At 37.0% G+C, this 21,757-nt stretch overlaps 1 protein-coding gene across 10 annotated transcripts in view; it reads left to right on the top strand.

Moving 5' to 3' along the window:
- Nucleotides 1–21,757, top strand: part of CTNND2 (catenin delta 2) — an 892,220-nt gene that overhangs the window by 463,292 nt on the left and 407,171 nt on the right. For all 10 annotated transcript variants that reach the window (XM_058564342.1, XM_058564335.1, XM_058564340.1 and 7 more), the window contains 2 exons: nt 16,678–16,712; nt 17,102–17,218. In XM_058564342.1, coding sequence (XP_058420325.1) covers nt 16,678–16,712; nt 17,102–17,218 — 152 coding nt within the window. The remainder of the gene's footprint in view (nt 1–16,677; nt 16,713–17,101; nt 17,219–21,757) is intronic.

Below are 21,757 nucleotides of genomic sequence, written 5' to 3' on the forward strand. Positions count from 1 at the left end.
GGGTCCTCAAGGTGGGTCAAGGGGGTCCTCACAGACCCAGCATGCTCTGCAGAGGAGCTTGGGTTTGATCTCACAGGAAACGGAAAACCACTGAAGGCTTTTGAACTAGGGGTTTCCATGATCAGATTTCTGCTTTAGGATGTTAATTTCAGTGGCATGGGGGATAATCGATTAGAGCAAGAGAAGACTGCAGGCGTGAAGGATAGAGAGAAGCGGCTGGGTGGAGTGAATTGGGGAAGAGGGAGGGAGGACTGGTTGATATTCTGTTTGTGCCTGGGACTTTCATGTACATTGTCATTTAATCCCTACAATAGCAATCTGAGGTGGCTCATGCTCAGAGGCAGCTACATAATCTGCCCAGTGCAAAATTAAAATAGGGAGTTTGTTGTTCAAAAAGGACGTGGTGGGGAGCAATGTCATTAAACATACTAAAAAGATGCTAAAGCTTTTTCCTTTCTTCCAGAGTCTCTCTCTCTCTGTCTCTTGACTTGTCATGATGTTTTTTATTTACTAATTAATGTCATTGTAAGAAAAAAATTATAATTTTAAATCATTAGCATGAATTTTACCATTTATCTTTACATTGTGCAATGCCAGATTTAAATGCAAATATCAGAGCGTTTAACATGTATACAGAATCACTGAAATTGTACAATTCATATTTCATAGCCCATGCATGCATATGTATTTCATTCTTACCAGAATAGTAGAAACACTGCACAAACTTACCTTATCTGCTTTTATTTTACTCCTCAATATGCACATATTCTACCAACATTCTCTTACTGAAGAAAAAGGAAGGACTGAAAGGAAATAGAACTGTGGGTTGTCATATCTTTCTCTTTCCTTCTGGGTCATCATTTTTAGCATAAATAGTCGGCTAACAGGGGAGTAACATGAGTAAGAAGGGATATGATAGGATTCCTTGATCATTTATGTTTCTTAGAACATCATTGCCTTCTTCATTCAAAGCAAGTTCTGGTTCCAAGCGACCACGTTCCTGCTTGTTCAGTCATAAACCTAGCACACTTACCTTGTACTCGCCTTCAGTCTTGCTCAACTCCCACAACACATCATGGGTCCAGCAGGGCATTGCAAATGCTATATGTCAAGAAGTCAGAGAGGAGCAGAGGACATGCATATTGTGCACATCTTCTCCACTCATGCACATGTTCCATTGTCCTGTTGGATTTCACTTGCAAAATATAAGTTCAAAGACAGAATTATTAAGGGTTTCAAGACAGTGACAGTAGAGCATTAAACCAAGCTAGGGGCCCTCTGAGCATGGGACCCTGAGCAACTGCGCAGGTCTCGCAACGTGAAGCTGGCCCTGATCATGTTGTCTCAGTACATATGAGGAGACTGAGGTTAGGCAGGGGATGTGACTTCATCCATGTCCCTCTCAGGCAGTGGGAAATCTGTGATGATGTTAAAGAAAAAATTATTCAATGACACTTTTTTTTTTTTTTAATTGATATTTTAATGGTTTCTAACATTGTGAAATTTTGGGTTGTACATTTTTGTTTGTCCATCACCCCATATATGACTCCCTTCACCCCTTGTGCCCACCCCCCACCCCCACTTCCCGGGTAACCACAGTCCAGTTTTCTCTGTCCATGTGTTGGTTTATATTCCACATATGAGTGATATCATACAGTGTTTGTCTTTCTCTTTCTGGCTTATTTCACTTAACATAATACGCTCCAGGCCCATCCATGTTGTCGCAAATGGGACGATTTTGTCTTTTTTTATGGCTGAGTAGTATTCCATTGTATATATATACCACATTTTCTTAATCCAATCGTCAGTCGAGGGACACTTAGGTTGCTTCCACTTCTTGGCTATGGTGAATAATGCTGCAATGAACATAGGGGTGCATAAGCCTCTTTGGATTGTTGATTTCAGGTGCGTTGGATAGATTCCCAGTAGTGGGATGGCTGGATCATAGGGCATCTCTATTTTTAATTCTTTGAGGAATCTCCATACCGTTTTCCATAGAGGCTGCACCAATTTGCATTCCCACCAGCTGTGTATGAGGGTTCCTGTTTCTCCACATCCTCTCCAACATTTGTTGTTTTTTGTCTTGGTGATTATAGCCATTCTAACGGGCATGAGGTGGTATCTTAGTGTTGTTTTGATTTGCATTTCCCTGATGATTAGTGATGTTGAGCATCTTTCCATGTGCCTATTGGCCATCTGTATATCTTCCTTGGAGAAGTGTCTGTTCATTTCCTCTGCCCATTTTTTGATCGGGTTGTTTGTTTTTTTGTTGTTCAATTGTGTGAGTTCTTTATATATTATGGAGATCAACCCCTTGTCAGATGTATGTTTTGCAAATATTCTCTCCCAGCTGGTTGGTTGTTTGTTCATCTTGATTCTGATTTCATTTGTCTTATAAAAGCTCTTTAGTCTGATAAAGTCCCACTTGTTTATTTTTTCTTTAGTTTCCCTAGTCTGGGTAGGCATGTCATCCGAAAAGATTCCTTTAAACCCAATGTCAAATAGTGTGTTGCCTATATTTTCTTCTATGAGTTTTATAGTTTCAGGTCTCACCTTCAGGTCTTTGATCCATTTTGAGTTAATTTTTGTGTATGGCGATAGCACATGGTCCACTTTCCTTCTTTTGCATGTGGCTGTCCAGTTTTCCCAACACCATTTATTGAAGAGACTTTCCTTTCTCCATTGCATGTCCTTAGCACCTTTGTCGAAAATTAGCTGTCCGTATATGTGTGGTTTTATTTCTGGGCTTTCAATTCTGTTCCATTGATCTGTGTGTCTGTTTTTGTACCAGTACCATGCTGTTTTGATTACTATTGCTTTGTAGTATGTTTTGAAGTCAGGAATTGTGATGCCTCCTGCTTTGTTCTTTTTCTTTAGGATTTCTTTAGCTATTCGGGGTCTTTTGTTGCCCCATATAAATTTTAGTATTCTTTTTTCTATTTCTGTGAAGAATGTCATTGGGATTCTGATTGGGATTGCATTGAATCTGTAGATTGCTTTAGGTAATATAGACATTTTAACTATGTTTATTCTTCCAATCCACGTGCATGGGATATCTTTCCATTTCTTTATGTCATCGTAGATTTCCCTCAATAATGTCTTGTAGTTCTCATTGTATAGGTCCTTCACCTCCTTGGTAAGATTTATTCCTAGGTATTTTATTCTTTTTGATGCAATTGTAAATGGTATTATCTTTTTGAGCTCTCTTTCTGTTAGTTCATTATTAGCATATAGAAATGCAACTGATTTTTGTAGATTGATTTTGTACCCTGCAACTTTGCTGTAGTTGTTGATTGTTTCTAACAGTTTTCCAACAGATTCTTTAGGGTTTTCTATATATACAATCATGTCATCTGCAAATAGTGAGAGTTTCACTTCTTCGTTACCTATTTGGATTCCTTTTATTCCTTTTTCTTGCCTAATTGCTCTGGCCAAAACCTCCAGTACTATGTTGAACAGGAGTGGTGAGAGTGGGCAGCCCTGCCTCGTTCCTGTTCTCAGAGGAATGGCTTTCAGTCTTTCCCCGTTGAGTATGATGTTGGCTGTGGGTTTGTCATATATGGCCTTTATTATGTTGAGGTACTTTCCTTCTATTCCCATTTTATTGAGAGTTTTTATCATAAATGGATGTTGTATCTTGTCAAATGCCTTCTCTGCGTCTATTGAGATGATCATGTGGTTTTTATTCTTTGTTTTGTTGATGTGATGTATCACGTTGATTGATTTGCGGATGTTGAACCATCCCTGCGTCTCTGGTATAAATCCCACTTGATCATGGTGTACGATCTTTTTAATATATTGTTGTATTCGGTTTGCCAATATTTTGTTGAGGATTTTTGCATCAATGTTCATCAGCGATATTGGCCTGTAATTTTCTTTCTTTGTATTGTCTTTGTCTGGTTTCGGTATCAGGGTGATGTTGGCCTCATAGAATGATTCAGGAAGTGTTCCATCTTCCTCTATTTTTTGGAATAGTTTGAGGAGGATGGGTATTAAATCTTCTTTGAATGTTTGGTAAAATTCACTGGAGAAGCCATCTGGTCCTGGACTTTTATTTTTTGGGAGGTTTTTGATTACTGTTTCAATCTCTTTACTTGTGATTGGTCTATTCAGATTCTCCATTTCTTCTTGGTTCAATTTTGGGAGGTTGTATAAGTCTAAGAATTTATCCATTTCTTCTAGATTGTCCAATTTGTTGGCATATAATTTCTCATAGTATTCTCTTATAATCCTCTGTATTTCCATGGTATCCGTTGTAATTTCTCCTCTTTCATTTCTAATTTTATTTACTTGAGCCTTTTCTCTTTTTTTCTTAGTTAGCCTGGCTAAGAGTTTGTCTATTTTGTTTATCTTCTCGAAGAACCAACTCTTTGTTTCATTAATCCTTTCTACTGTTTTTTTGGTCTCAATATCATTTATTTCTGCTCTGATTTTTATTTTTTCTCTCCTTCTGCTGGCTTTGGGCTTTGTTTGTTCTTCTTTTTCTAGTTCTGTTAGGTGTAATTTAAGGTTGCCTATTTGGGCTTTTTCTTGTTTGTTAAGGTGGGCTTGTATCGCTATGAGTTTCCCTCTCAGGACCGCTTTTGCTGCGTCCCATATGGTTTGATATGGCATGTTATCATTTTCGTTTGTTTCCAGATAGTTTTTGATTTCTCCTTTAATTTCATCAATGATCCATTGGTTGTTCAGTAGCATGTTGTTTAATCTCCACATTTTTGTCACTTTCCCAGTTTTTTTTTCCTGGTTCATTTCCAGTTTCATAGCCTTATGGTCTGAAAAGATGCTTGTTATGATTTCAATCTTCTTAAATTTATTGAGGCTTGCTTTGTTTCCCAACATATGGTCTATCCTAGAGAATGTTCCATGCGCGCTTGAGAAGAATGTGTAGTCAGCTGTTTTTGGGTGGAGTGCTCTGTATATGTCTACTAGGTCCATCTCGTCCAGTTTTTCATTTAAGTCTAATATTTCTTTATTAACTTTTTGTCTGGATGATCTATCCATTGCTGTAAGTGGGGTGTTAAAATCCCCTACTATTATTGTGTTGTTGTTGATTTCTCCTTTTAGGTTTGTTAATAGTTGTTTTATGTACATTGGTGCTCCTATGTTGGGTGCATATATATTTATAAGTGATATGTCTTCTTGATGGAGTGTCCCTTTTATCATTATATATTTCCCTTCTTTGTCTTTCTTAACCTGTTTATCTTGAAGTCTACTTTGTTCAATGACACTTTTTAAAGAACAGTATGCTGGACTTTATTCAGGGAGGGCTACTGCAATGGGATTTTGCAGTAGGAAAGAGAGATTGAGCTCAACTCCGAATACCACAAGGAAAAACGGGAATTTATAGCCAAGGAGCAGGGTGAGAGTCAGTGAATAGAAAATTACTAAGAGGAAACATCAGGGGTAAGGGGAAGTTCTGGCTAAACTGACCTAACAGGATTCTTGCTGAAGGCAGGCCAGAGTGATCAGACATCCCTTGGGGGATGGTGGAGGATGAGGAACTCCATCAGATATCAAGGGTGATCAGATACCAAGCATGGGGGTTTCTGGTTAAATTGACGTAGCAGGATGCTTGCTAGAACTAGACTCTACAAGGAAGGGCATGGGATCCCAAGTTGGGCCTAGTCAAAAAGAGAGCTCAGCCATTTGCGACAACATCAATGGACCTGGAGGGTGTTATGCTAAGCAAAATAAGCCAGACAGAGAAAGACAAACACCGTATCATTTCACTCATATGTGGAAAATAAACAAACACGAGGATAAGGAGAACAGATTAGTGGTTACCAGAAGGGAAGAGAGTCGGAGGGAGGGCGAAAAGGGGTAAAGGGGCATATATATATGGTGATGGATAAAAAGTAGATTATTGACGGTGAATACGATGCAGTCTATACAGAAACTGATATATAATAATATACACCTGAAATTACACAATGTTATAAGCCAATATGACCTCAAGAAAATAATTAAATTGAAAAAAAAGAGAGAGAGTGCTCAGAAGAGCCTAACCAAAGTTTGGTCAAGGAGAGAATCTTTGTCCACGGGAAGAGTTATTCCTCTCCTCAGGCGCAGAAGTCTTTATATCACCAGGCAAGAGGGAACAGAAAGCCCCAACCACAGCAATTAAGGGGAGTGGGTTTGAAGGGACATTTACAATGAGGAATGCATAGGCAGATGCTAAGGATCTCAAAGATGATGTTTGGGAATATACGCTTTAAATATCTTAAGAACAGTAGTTATTTTAATTCATGGATTTGTAAATGATTTTATACATTTGGCTGGCAGTACAATTGTTTAGTGAGACCTCACATTCAAATCCTCATTCTTTCTTAGAAGGAGAACTTCAGGACAGACACAGCCACCACGTGATGGTAAGATGGGGAGGCTGATCCAGCTTTTCAGTTTCAAATATCAAATATTAAATGTTGGAAAGAAAGTGATTTTTTTCCCACTGCAGTAAATGTGGAAAGAAACAGACAGATGTAATCCAGTAGACCAGTTTCCAAGAGTCGGGATAGTGGGGAGGGGATCGTGGAAGTAGATTGGCATTGCACTAGCTCCCCTGCGAATTAGCAGGAGGAACAAAGCGTTTCTGCCGGGTGAAAGCCAACTTTAATAATATGCTTCCAGAGAGCCAATGAATTATATCACGGGAGCTCTCTTGGACTCACGTGGACTGCATTAAGACTTATACTTTGCTCCACCACTGTCAGCCAAAATACCATTTTTAATTTTCCTGGAAAACATTTGGCAGTAGAAGTGAATACGGGGGCCTGATGAGCAGGGATCTTAGATGTAATGGATGAGTTTTTGTTCAGAAGCAGCACAGCTCCTTGCACCTGATTGGCAATAGGCAGTATGATTGGTGTATTATGCTCCAGGGAGAACGCCTTCATTCACAGAACAAAGCAGAAATGAGCCCAGGGCAAGGCCACCTGAGCTCTGCCTGCTAAGAGTGAAGAACAAAGAGGATAATCAGGAGTAAGCATTGATTTCTTTTTTCTTCCTCTTTCCTTCCTTCCTTCCTTTCTCTTTACTTCATTATTCCCAATCTTTTTTCAATTCTAGTTTAATTATTAGTATATGGGAATAATTGAGTAGCACATTGTGTATAGGAAAACCAGTTCAGGGCAAAGAAAATGAAGCGTACCAAACCATACTCCGCTCAATTATTTTGTACCTTTTTATTTTGAAATGATTATAGATTCGTAGGAAGTTGCAAACTAAAATACACAGAGAAGTGTCCTATAACTTCTCCCAGTCCTGCCAATGGCAACATCACGCATAACTATATGGTGCAATAGCACAACCAGGAAACTGACGTTGGTACAGTTTACAGATTTCCTCAGTTTTACGTGCACTCGTTTTTGCAGGGGTGTGTGTTTAGTTCTATGCAATCTTATCACATAAGTAGCTTTGTGTAACCACCACCACCGTCAAATGCAGGACTGTTCCATCACCACAAGGCCCCCTCATGCTACCCCTTTATAGCCGCACCTGCATTCATCTTCCATCCCAAAGCCCTAGAAACCACTATTCTGTTCTCCACTTCTATAATTTTGTTATTTCAAGAATATTATTTATCTTTTTCACTCAGCATCATGCCCTTGAGATCCCTCCAAGTTGCCACTTGTGCATGAAGCAACAATCGATTCTTTTTTATTGCTGCGTGTGTGTCCTCGGCATGGATGTATCAGCTTGTTTAACCATTCATCTGTTGCAGGACATTTGCTTCTTTCTAGTTTTTGGCAATTATGAATAAACGGTTATGAACATTTGTGCACCTATTAAACGTTTGAACAGAATCTTCAAATGGTTTAAAGACCACTCGCTACTGCTCATAAGGAAGTAAGGATCTCTAATCCCAGGAGAGTTGTTCATGAGTATTACATGGTTTCTGCTCTATAAGGGCACTAACTTGAAATTTATTTTTATAGATCATCTGTTGGTTCTCAAAGCCACAAAACAGAAGATCCAGTTTTCTCTTTCCTGTGAAACAGGCAAAGGTTATTTGCATAAATTTCCACTAAGTATCTAAGAGGTGTTAGCTTCACTTATATTAATAAAATCTTATCAATTTCAGTCAAATTCAATACTCAGGGTGTGACAGATCTGTAATAGACAACCCACTCATGAAGCAAGAGCAGGCGAAAGAAAAGCTGTGAGCAAATCAGTGTGTTTTAGAGGAGCAGAAGAATGGGGTACCCCATACACCTATGCATGTTCACACACACTCCCACACATAAACACGCTTCTCACCCACTCTCACACACACATGATTGCAGGAAGGTAGGAAAACATAAGCTGACCCCTCCTTTTGCCCAGAGATGTCCCCAAGGTTAAGGAGCTTCTTTACTGAAAGGACACTCACAACAGGGATAATTCTGGGATATTGAACATAAAAAGCTGAAACTTGTGGCTGGCCCCGTGGCTTAGCGGTTAAGTGCGCGTGCTCCACTACTGGCGGCCCCGGTTCGGATCCTGGGCGCGCACCGCTTCTCCGGCCATGCTGAGGCCGCGTCCCACATATAGCAACTAGAAGGATGTGCAGCTGTGACGTACAACTATCTACTGGGGCTTTGGGCAAAAAAAAAAGGAGGAGAATTGGCAATAGATATTAGCTCAGAGCCGGTCTTCCTCAGCAAAAAGAGGAGGATTAGCACAGATGTTAGCTCAGGGCTGATCTTCCTCACAAAAAAAAAAAAAAAGCTGAAACTTGAAACATCTGAGAACCTTGATGTAGGCGCCACCTATGTCAACAAACACAACAAGCACTCTTCTCCTGTCTAAGAAATCAGTTATGAAACATCAAACTGCAAAATACAGTAAGCTTTCTGTGTGAGTTACAGTGAATACCAAAGAAGATTATAGATATAACCATGTATAATGCAGTAGTATACACTTAGTACATAAACTACAGAAACTATTCAATTTTTGATGGTTTGGAAGGCATTTCAAAATATTATAAGATCTCAGAGTCATTTGGTTAACAATATCCCTCATCATTTTCAGTGCAATTTACTACATTCCAATTTATGGAATGCCCACAAAGATATTATGGTATTTCATTGTCTAATGTGGCTGGTATTCAGAAATTTTGCTTCAACTACTGCAAAATTCTGGTGTGCTAGCATAAGCATTTAAAAAAATACCTAGCCCATGCATGAGAAGTCTCCCAGAAAACTACAAACGGAGATAAAACGTGGGAATTTTCTAGTTTATAATTCACCATTTCTTCCTTCTTCCGATGTTGAATTTTATACATAATATGTCTGTTGTACTATAACTACAATCAACTCCAAAACTGTAAAAGCATTAGAAGAGAAACTTGAATGCATGTCTTTCCCATGGTAAGAGCTTGGCTTTTGTGTAGAAAGCACATTTAGGGTGACTGAGCCAAGAGCTAATTCTTTGTGGTTGCTGGAAACTGGAGTATGTGTTTTAAAGGAATTAAGACAAAACAGAATTCATGTTAATTCTCCCTTGTTTAGCACTGGCCGGCTCAGAAACCTGATGGTGTTGTAATACTCTGATAAACACTGGAGCCACGTGCATCCAGGCTACGCCATGGGAGCCCTTCCTGCTTTGTGGTATCAGTTGCCTGGATAATTTGTCAGTCACCAACCCCAACAAAATTAGCTTAGGAATATGAATTTCCCCTGCCTCAAACTGAAAAGAAATTAATAATAGCAATTTGGGTCTGATTTATTTTCTTCCCAGGTTTTGAAAATAGCAAGTTAATGTTTTTACTACAGCGAGAACAGTAGCAGTTGTCAGGAGAGGCATCCTGTGCAGGACTGGTTGGAAGACTTATGGTTTAAAAGCAAATCATCTTTCTTTGGAAATCGCAGACTGCCTTTTTTCCTTCCCCTGTCTAGTGTGGGCAAAAAAGACAATTTAGATTCTGCAAAGCCTGTTCCATATTTGTGTGACAATATTTATTGGCCCCAAACATAAACAAGTTGAATTCCACATGATTGACCTTTTGAACTTCCGGTGCCATGAGTTGGCTGTACTTTCTCAGGCCTCTGTTCTGCATGTGATAATGATAGCTTGATTTTTTTTTAATGCCTCTTACGTTCCAAGCACTGTTCAATGGGTTTTATATTACACACTTAATTTGCACAAGATTCCTATGGGAAAAATTCTAGGGCCCCAAGGTCATTTGTAAAATGGGGAAACTGAGGCCTAGAGAGAATAAATGATGTGCTCAAGGTCCCGTGGACCTGTGTGGAGCAGTGCCTTGAACACACCTCTTTGTATAACAGTTCTCCCAGTTCTGTGCCCTTATTTACCCATGCCCCTCTCACACCGCAAAGTCATGGGGAGCTGGGGCTCTGTCTATCTCTTCTGCATCTCCAAAGCCATGGTAAGCATTCACCAGAGTTTGTGGTGACTTTGTTTTATCATTTTCTGCAGGACTGGGTGTGATCGATAGCCTTGGCATAGATACCACTATGCCTGGGTATTTCCTTAATGTCCAGTGTTCCCATTTTCCCATGTCTGTCCCCATTTTGATCCTCCCACAGTGGACTGCAGTGTTCTCTAAGGGATAAAATAGATTAAACCATAACCTACAAGCCATATAAACCATTTTAGCAATGTACAATAAAAAAGGAAGCAATTCCATAGTTGCTCAAGATGTGCCAGGCCCTGATCACCTGATATTTAAATCACTTGATATAACTTAATTTATTTAACCTCAAAATGTCTCCATTTAGGTCCAGATTGTCTAAGTAACTCACCCAAAGTGTCCTCGATTGTAAGTATCAGAGCTGGGCTCCAGTATCAGGTAGTCTGGCTTTTGAGCCCACACATTTGGCTGCTATGCACACGGCCTCCTACTTTAGAAGCTTTGTGGTCCTATAGCTATCCATTGTAGCCCTGTAAACATTTTTACAATAGCTGTAAAGTTATATATTTGATGAAAATGGTTAAAGGAGAAAGAAGATGTGTGATCTAAGAAAGAAATAAACCTTCTTATTGCACGGCAGCGATGTTGTGACATTCGTTTGGGAATATATCACAGATGCGGATAGAGACCATAAGCAATAGACTGAAGGGAAATCAGTTCCACAGAAACTTCTAGGGGAAGCGGGGTTACTCACCAACCCAAACTAATAAGGACTTGATACAGTGTCCTAATGGACAAGGACAACAGCAGCCTGACAGAGCTCCATGGGGTATCACTTCTCACCGTTTTTACTGAATATGCTACATTTCCACAGGGTTTGGAACTTTTGACTAAGGTCATTGTATTTTGCAACCAATGCTTTGTGATGTGGCTGCCTACAAAACCATATACTAAAAAGTACTTTATGTCAGAATATGATTTATGTCATGTGGACATCATACATGTAAGGCCCTGTGTTCCTGTAGGCTAGAATCAAATGTCAGTTCTAAAGCAATTTATTTCATAATAGTTTATCTGGCTTATGTTCTAGGTACACTGCTTAACTTGAAAGCAAAATAACAAAAACTCGTAGTTCCTTACCTGTATTTCGTTTTGAACCACATTGTGAGCAATAATACACCTCATGACACAGTGTAGGGGTTGATGCTCTGGGCATCAAAAAGTTGAAAAAGAGAGTAAGAAAGTGTATTTGAGCAGGTGCGTAACAGACAGACTAGCTGTAGTAATGGTTTGTTTTGTGTCGTTTCCTGACATTAAGAAAACTTGCTGCACTTTCACAGATGTATATTTTTTTATTGGAAATGACCAGGAGGTGGGTAAGGAGACTATCATGCTGGAAATGATAAGGATGAAAATCACTTCTCAAGGAACTCACAGGTTATTGTTTGGTTTAAACTCATTTTTCTCCCATGCCATGCCCTGAACTTAAAAGTTATTGGTTGCTTGCTTAAAATGTTCAAGCCATATAAACTTGAAACATAGTAAAAGGGATACTGTCTTTTTTCTCTTATGCAAAATAGAGGAAAAAAGTAGTTATATCTCTAAAACTGTTATTTCCTCTTTTGTTTGTGTTTTTATATTTCAGAATTGTTTTCCATCATTTGAATTTCAACTATGAGTGATTCTGACAAAAGGATGAGAATATTATATAGAATTGAATCACAAGAATTTATCTAAGCATTTAACTAAACATGTTTCTAAATGTAAGAATCATGACTTTTCCTATTCCAAGTATCAAAGGCATTATTAAATTGATGTTAACCTTTTCCCCTCATTTTTCATTAAGTAAAACATTAGAGATAAAAGTGAAATTCCTTTTTTACCCCTCCTCAGACTTATTTCTCTCTGTTCTCCCTCAGAGTCGACCACCATCATGAATTTGGGTGTATCTTTTTAAACCATATGTTTATATGATCTCTCTCTTTCCTTCTCTCTCTCTCTATGTATACATAATTTAAAAACTAGTTTAAACCAAATAATAGCTTTTTTCTGTGTATATATATGTATATATGTGTGTATGTATGTGTATATTTAAACACAATATTGTTTAGTCAATTTTTTAAAAATTTACATAATTCGGATCATGCAGTACATAATCTTATGTGCAATTGGCATTTTCCACTCTATATTTTCCTTTTGAGAGCTACCCATGTTGAAACATTATGTATCTGGCTAATTTATTTCAGCTGCCATATAGTATTTATTCCATATGTATGTCATACGTAATATGTAGTTATATTGTTATATTTGTCCATTCCCCCATTGATGACCACTTAGGTTGTTTTCATTGTTTTGCCACTGCCGACATATAGGCATGAACAGTCTTGTACAAGTCTCCTGGACACAGGTGCACAGGTTTCCCTGGAAGCTCCACCTGGGAGCAGAACCGCTGGGTGATCGGGTGTTTGCTATAAAACATTACCAGGTATTGCCTCATAGCTCACCCAACGGTTTCACTAATTTGCTGTCTTACCTACAGTGATTGAGAGTTCTTATTTCACATTTCCCCTCCAACACTTAGTACTGTCAAGCTTCCTAATTGTTTGATAGCCTGTGGAGTATAAAGAGGTATCTTGTGTTTAATTTTTATCCTTTCAATTCCTAACAGAGTTGAGTATCTTTTAATGTGTTCAGTGACCATACATTCTTGATTTTTCTGCTATGCATCAGCTCTAAATATATTTATTGCCCTGTCTTCTATTTGATTGTTTAATCTCTATTTTATTGATTTGAAGGAGTTATTTACATGTTCTGGAAACTAACCTTTTGAAAGTTATAGTGTTGCAAGTATCTTCTCCCAGGACGTGGCTTGTTTTTTCAACTTGGTTTATGGTGTTTATATTTTTGTTTTTATCTCATAGGACTTTAATTTCAGGGCAGCCAAATGTGTGACTATGGTAGTTCAGAATGCAGCCTCTAGAACCAGATGCCCAGAGTCATAACCTTGGCTCCACCAGCCGCTGGCTATGGGACCTCCAGCAAGTTCCTTAGCATCGTTTTACCTCAGTTTCATTATCTGTAGAATAGGAAAATATCACCTCTCTCAAAAGTTTTCTCATGAAGGTTAACTGTAAATCAGTTAGAGTGTTGCCTAGTGTAAAGGGAGAGCTAGCTAAGCGTTAGCTACTAGGATTTGTCCTTTTAATATATATTTATTAAAACTCTTTCCTAGCATCACTGATTTATGTACATGTTTATGTATATGTTTAAAGGTTGAATTACTTACTATAGTCTTTGTTACAAATGTTTTTTTTCGTAGTAGTTGGGTTCTGGAACTTATGCATAGTTATATTTAAATACATACAAACTGATCCAAATTACATATATATTTTTATTAAATTTAATTCATTAGAGATTATTTCTATTTCAAGAAATAGCATTTTGATAATGAAAACAAACTTTGTTTTCTGAAATTGAACATGCATGAAGGTTACAACAGCTTCAAAAATGACTTTTGTATTCTATGAAATTGATCGATATAATTGGGAGAGAGTTCGCCATGAGTAATTGCTACACACCTGAAATAAGGGTGTCTGAGACACAGGCATGATCCGTGTTTATCGAATGAATAAATAGTTTGCTTTTTTTAAAAGCATCTACTTTAGAGCAGTTTTTAAGAGAAGGAATCAAGTGTGTGAAATATGCAATTGTGTAGACTCGCCTAACGGAGAAAGTAAAGGAAATAAAATCCAAACCCAGTTTCTCTTGGGACTTCTATTTTCTGCGATCAGTCATACTTTTAATGCGTTTTAACTGTGCTAAAGGAATCAAGAAACCATTTAAGTGATTAAAGCTCTGTGCCCCAAAGGAAGGGTACCTCTGCTTTGAGAGAGTAGTTTCATATCCACTGCCAATGGCACTTTTTTCAATTGTGGTTGAAAAGAAATGTTTCTTCTTGTTTCTGTTGCATCATAAAATTGAAACAGTTTTGAAAGAGATGAAGGAAAAGTAAATGTTATATAATAGTGTTATTGTAATCGCCCATTATCGTAGGTGAGTGGATAAATCTCAAAGGATGGGTAAAAGCTGTGGTAGACCTTTTTTGTGCTGGAATGACCCAAGACATTTCCTTCCAGCTCTGTACTGTGGAAATGGAAGGTAGAGAAGCAAGAAATGCCTTACAAACTCAAATCATGGCACACTTGTGTATTATTCAGTGTGACATTTACTCTATAGAAACAAACAACCCTCTAACTTTGGAGTTTTAACACAACAGTGATTTATTTCTCCCTCATGCTGGGTCTTCTCTGGGCTGGCAGAAATCTTCCCGCCACATACTCAGGGACCCATCTCAACAGAGAGCTTAGGAAAACAGAGCATGAAGATCTCATGCCTGCCCTTCTGTGCTTGGGGCAGGAGGTGGACCTTGTCACTTCCTCTCACAGACTTTGGCGTGATCCCATCTATGTGCAAGAGGTGGGGAAGTGTGGTCTTCATTGTGCCTGAACGGAGTGGAGGATGGGACTTTGAGCCCTGGGAGAGGCTTCCACTGACTGACTCTTACTGCTTCAAGAGGGAAGTAACTTAAGTGTGCTTCCCTCCACAACTTTTGATTTTGATTTAAGAATGTGACCTTTGGAGTTGTTAGACAGATTAGTTTAAGTCGCTGCTGAGTTCCTTATGATCTGTGTGGTCAAGTCAACATCAATAAGCCTGTTATTCCTCATCCTCCAAAGAGATTTGTGGTTATTATGGATTAGCAGAGCTGTGGTATACAGTAAGTGCTTAGTAAAGGGCCGTACTGGTAAAACAAATGCAGTAGCATAGAGATAGTAGTAAATCCTGGAGAGTATAACATGAGAATATTTTTGTTGTATCAGAAAAATATTGTACCAGTTTCTTGGGGCTGCTGTAACAAATTACCACAGCTGAGTGGCTTAAAACAAAGAAATTTATTCTCTCACAGTTTTGCAGGCCAGAAGTTCAAAATCAAGGGGCCAGCAGGGCTATGTTCCCTATGAAGGCTCAGGGGGAGGATACTTCCTTACCTCTTCCAGGTTCTGATGGGTCCAGGCGTTCCTTGGCTTGTAGATGCATAATTCCAATCTCTGCCTCCAACTTCGTATGGTCTTCTCCTCTGTGTCTCTCTCCTCTTCTATCTCTTATAAGGACATTTATCATTTGATTTAGGATGGTCTCATCTGAAGATCTTTAACTTAATTACTTCTGCAAAAACCCTTTTTCTAATAAGCAACCATTTACAGTTTCTAGGGATTTGATGTGGACATATTTTTTTGGGGGGTGAGGGGCACCATTCAACACACTACAAATATGAAAGCATTTTCTACCCATATATAAAATGCCACTTACTAAGTGAACATGCCCCATAAATGTATTCAGAAACCACCACTAAGGTACAGATCAAAGGTCTAAAATCCACTTGCTGCTGTGAAACTGATGAGCTATTCATAGAAGCTGAGTAAAAGATTTAGTGAAATAGTGTAGAAAATTGTTCTCAAAATGATACCTGTCAGTAATTGGCATCTAGATTTCTCACCAATTATTGACACATAAAAAAGGGCCATGTAGGAAGGATTTGCATGTATAATGAAACAGTTGTTCATATTTAGAAATTTTAAATTTATTTACATATTTAATAAATCATTCAAAAGAAATCTGTGTTGCCTACATAGATGCATTCTGCACACATCTTTGGCATATCACGTATGTGAACAACGCTTTCTACCTGAGTCCTTTTATAAGATGTATATATTAAATGAGAATTTGGTAACTGTGTATTCAGCTGGTGGTAAAGTGTTATAATTTTTAAATTACTTAATTTAAGCTAATAATCACCTGGAAGGAACTGCTCATACAGTATGTCTAGAAGGAAGTATAGATTTATTTCATCTTCTTTATAATGAAAAAAGGAGAAAATTATTTCCTTATTAGACTACCTGACAAAGTCTACATGAACTATTCAGACTTGTATTTTAAAATAACTAAAATTTGGTAGAACCACATGTATATAGGAGCTGTTATAAGGAATGAGTACCATAAGGTGGGCACTGTAAAAAATGAGCTGTTCTCTGAAAATTGCTGAACAATGTCCATTTATAACATACTAATACCTGTGAATCAAAAGAAGTATACATTAAATGGGTTAAAGTTAAGATTGTATCAAAATGGGATCCTTTTTCTAGTAAGAAATTAAAGGATGTGCCATGGAGCCACCATTACTACTCTAATGTGCCTTTGTGTCTTATAGTCTAGGGTCCTTTCGTTTCTAACCAGTGCATTATACCTGTGTATTCTCTTTTTTACAGTTCAGCAGAAGAGCAGTTTCACTGGCAATCACAAGGTAAAAGACAGCTTCTTGATGAACACTTACACTTGTTTCTACATGTATCTCTCTTGATTAATTTTCTTGTGAACTTAGAAAAAGACTATAGAAATGAATATAACACTGTGACACTAAAATTAAGTGAAGTTGTTGTGATAGCTCATGATTTCATGAGAGTTAAGTTCTCTCAATTTCCTAGTAACTTTTATGTTCTTCGTGGATACATGGAATTGGTTGGCCTTGGCTTTTAATACTGGCTGACCAAGGGTTACAATGTGATATCTAATGAGAACTTCATGGAGGTAATATCTTTGGTTAGGATACTTTCCATTATTAAATGATAGCCTAAAGCTTTAATGTTAACATTATCACATGTTTGTTCATCACTTTAAAATATTGTATTTCAGATGGTCAAAAAGATATCGAAGATGAACTTACAACAGGTCTTGAGCTGGTGGACTCCTGTATTAGATCGCTACAGGAATCAGGAATACTTGACCCACAGGATTATTCAACAGGTGAAAGTAAGTCAAATGACAATCATGCTGGAAGAGAATTAAAATATAAGAGTATCATGCCATTCCTTTTCCTAGTATAATTAGCATCGTGAGCCATATCTAATGGGACTTCAACATACGTTTATACTTGTTTTATCCATTTTACTCCAATTTCATCTACTTCTTTCCCACATTAGCCCACCCCAACTCACATTAGATTATAAACTCTCTTACATCAGTAACTGGCGTCTAGATTTCTCACCAATTACTGACATGGTGTTGATTCTCACAAATTCTCTGATATCCTTTCTGGCATCTAGACTAGTACCTTATATGAACTCATCATATATTTGTTTAATCAACACAGTGTCTATTTTAAAATTAATCGCCAATGCTTTACTCATACAGATTATTCTTGGTAGAGATCTTAAACAGTACAACAATTATATAACAAAATAGAAAAAAATTGGTATAATGTATTCAGTACTAACTATTTAGTACTATGCTATAGTAATAAACAGTAACTCCTTACATTTCTATATTTAGCTATCTTGCATTGTTATGTTAATCTCAATAGAATATCTAAGAATTTCTTTATCTCCATTTAATTGTATATTTTTCAACCAGAGTGGTTGAGGCTTAGAAATAAAAGGGCTATGAGTTGAAACGAGCCTCACTTTAATAAATCATAAAATTCTCTTGACTTATTTTAATAAAATCCCACAGAAAGCTAAAAATTAAATCATTAAAAGATAGATTACCCTGATAATTTCTACATCAGAAATCAGTGGAGCATTTTATCCCTTAATTTAAAAAAATAAAATTTCCTTGAATACCCATCAAGGCTTGCCATATAAAAGGAAGATATAAGAATAAGATAGCATACTGATCTTGAAACCATTTAATTTACATATTAGTTCACTTTCTCTATAATGTTTATAATGCTACAGCTCTTAGGATAACATCATCATGAATATCCAGATTTATTTAAACTCATAGCATGCCCTCAAGGAAACTTCTAAAGTAAGATGCATGATTTGTATTATCCTTGTTTTTTGTATTTTATATTTTAAAAAGTATAATTGTTATCTCTTCTCTCTGAGTCAATAAATATATTTCTCTTGCAGGGGTAGTTGTAGTTGGAACTCTATTTAATTAATATTTGACACACATGTACTCACTTTATTAGAAAGTCAGGAAAGCAGAGATAAAATAGTATGTTTTGGGAGGGGAGATGATATTGGATATCTCATTTTTCATATTATAATAGCAAAACATGTTTGATTGTGGGTTTAGGAGACGAGATAACCATTAATACATGGAAAGTGCAAAAAAAAGTAAAATAAGAGGCAAACAAATTAAAATAGAAGGGATAAATCAAGTATATCACTCTAGCACTGCAAGTAAGCACACTGAATTCTTTGAAAAGAATAAAAATTCAAGCTTGTAATAAACAAAGATAAAATAATTATGTGATGTTATAAGAGAAACACTTACATTAATGAAATAAATGCTGAAATTAAAGGAATAGACAGAGCCAGCTCTGATGGTAATGTTCAGCCCTCTCACCACTGTGGCCTAGGATTGTTTTCCGGTGTGGAACCACACCACCCATCTGTCAGTTTCATACTGTGGCAGTGGCTCACATAGAAGAACTAGAAGGACTTACAACTATGTACTGAAGCTTTGAAAAAAAAGGAATAGACAAAGTAGTGACAGCAAATACAACAAACACAAACAGTGAGATGGTGAAGAATAATGTGAGATGAAGTAGAATTTAATACAGAAGCACTAAGTAGGGTCAAAGAGGAATTATGTAGTGAAAATGTCTTTACTTATGAAGATGCTATAAATTCATACTAAAATCCAATAAGCATACATATATGCTCCAAAGAACATAGCATCTGAATAGTAAAACAAAAACTATTAAAAATGAAAGAAGTTGGTGAAAAATATGATTGTGAACATTTCAATGCACATTTCTCAGAATCAGACAGAATGCTAGAGGAAAAAGCCACAGAAAGTTGGAACAAATAATTAACCAACCAGTGTATTAAATAAATTTAAAAAGTTAAATCCACTGAATGTTAATATACATTTGTTATATATGTCCAGGGAAAATTTACAAAACTTGATCAGCTATTGGACAGTAAAGACAATCCTAAAAATTAAAAAAAGCTACATCCTTTGATAATAATCAAATAAAATTAAAAGTAAGCAATAAAATGAGAAGCAAAAATATATCCACAATAAGAAACATACTTTTGGATCTACTGAATCAAAATGGAAGCGACAAAGAAAATTACATACTATTTAAAAAGCAAATAAAATACCGACATTTTATAATGAAAACATAGGGGCATGGAAAAAAACTGCACTCAGAGGAAATCTTAACTTTATTATTAAAAATAAAAGACAAAATAAAAGAATGTTGTACTCATTTTTGGGAAACCTTAAAAAGAGCTAAACAAACCAAAAGAAACTGGGAAGATGGAAATAATAAAAGCAACACAGAGGTAAAGTAATATAAAATAAAATGGTAGAAGAGATAAATAAATAAAATAACAGAAGGGATGAATATATGAGCTTTTTTTAGCTTTAGGTCAACTAATAATCCTGAGCTTCCTTACTTGAGACACTTTACTACACACATAAGAAATGGAAAGAATTTTTAGTGTTCACTTTTGTTTTCCTGCAATGTGTGTTTGAAAATTACCTGCAAAAGATGTATCTTTATTACAGGCAAGTTAAATACTCCAGTGGGTTATTTTGGAATATATTTAGTTGAAGACTCTTAGGATTTTAGTTGATTGTTCTTTTTGTAAGCCCTTGCTTCTTTACTTGAAGATAGGAAAAGAAACAAAGCAAAACCAACCAAAAAAACAGGTGATGAAAGCACCACTCAGAAGTTTTATGCCAAAGCATCTGAACCACAGTGAAATGCAGATATTGTTATTCTTAAGAAACTTTGGTTCTTAACATTTTCAGAATCACTTGGAGACTGAAAATAATTGAGTAAAATTTAGAAGATTAATTTTAAAATACTGAGTGGATAACTATCATTTGGGGGATCAGTTATTGCTGATTTTAAATATTTAGAGGGTCGTAAAATAAAAATCTCAATTGCTTTTGGGTTTGTATCAGGGTCCAGATGGGAAACACATTCTACTCAAAGAATCTGAGAATTTAATTAAGGAACTATTTACAAGGAGTGGGCTAGATTAAGGAAACAGAAAATGCCTGCTGAGGCACCCAGGGAGTAGCAACAGATGGAAGCCCTGACTACCCTTAGTCCTGAAGGAAAAGTCGAGGGACTAGTCCAGCAGAGTCAAGAGGCTCTGCTGGAGCAGATGAATGAATATCCTAACCTTTCTCTCCTCCTGCCTTCGGATGTCCTGCTTGTGCCTCCCATCGGGCAAATCTGACCCTAAACCAAAGGGCAAGAGATCCCTGTGGTATAGTCTATGTGGACAAAATGGCAGAGAATGGACACAGAGAGCCAAGAGAATAATCAGCACAATATTCTGTTAAATAGTAGAACAGCATACCACGCTTATGTTGTTGCTATATAAACTTAACAAATAGACATGTAGTGGCTCTTTGACACATTTCACATAATTAGCTCAAGCCATCAGATTCTTCTAGCCCCTTGTTTTTGTGATTAGTCAATCAATGGATTCATTAGCTACAGCAGACATGAAATAGCTAATGCTAAATTGGACCTGGCACACTGCCCTTGAGAGCCAGTCTCTTAGTCCTAACTCAAGAGTCTAAAACAAGACTAAAAAGGGTCTAAAACCAGCTTGAAATAGTACCAAAATGGCAACCAATCTCAACACCTCAGCTCATAGTACTTAATTCATTGTGTTTAAAAGCTTTTGTTGTTTTTCTTTCCAAGGGTTGATTAAAATAAAATTTGAATCTTAGTAAACCCATCTCCTTGGCCCTAAGGCAAGCAATAGCTGCTCTATTGTATTGAGTATAGTGTCATACAGTCATCAGTGTTTTCCAACACTTTGCATTTTTAAAAAAAATGCTATCCTAAACAATATGTAAATCTTGTGTACAACCTTTGCCACCTCGCCACTATTTCGTGACTGCTGGCTGTGTAATTTCAATTCTAACAAATACGTGTCATGGAGTTACTAGAAGAATTGCTGTTGCTTTACTGGAAAAAGAAAAGTTACTGACAGAAGCTCGGGGCCATTAGCTTCTCACATAATGTACAGCTGACCGGAGCTGCCCTGGCCCAAGTACCTTATTTAGCCCATCCATCCTTGGAGACATAAACTCAGAGGTAAGGGTAATTATATCTTAGCCAAAAAATAACGAAAATATTTGTCAGTCAAAATTACAAATAGAAGGGACAACTTGGGAGAAAATGACTTATATGTTTATAAAGATTGTTAATTTGTTTAAATGTTATATTTTGAAATAGTATTTTTTTTCTGTAGCATAGGCACAAATTGGAATTCTACCGTATTCTAGAAAATCCAAGCATTTGGTAGGAGGAAAATCTTAGGAACTTAATATATTCTGAATATTATAGCAAAGAAAGAAATGTTA

The sequence above is a fragment of the Diceros bicornis genome, chromosome 20, assembly GCF_020826845.1.
Source record: "Diceros bicornis minor isolate mBicDic1 chromosome 20, mDicBic1.mat.cur, whole genome shotgun sequence".
Classification (NCBI taxonomy): domain Eukaryota; kingdom Metazoa; phylum Chordata; class Mammalia; order Perissodactyla; family Rhinocerotidae; genus Diceros; species Diceros bicornis.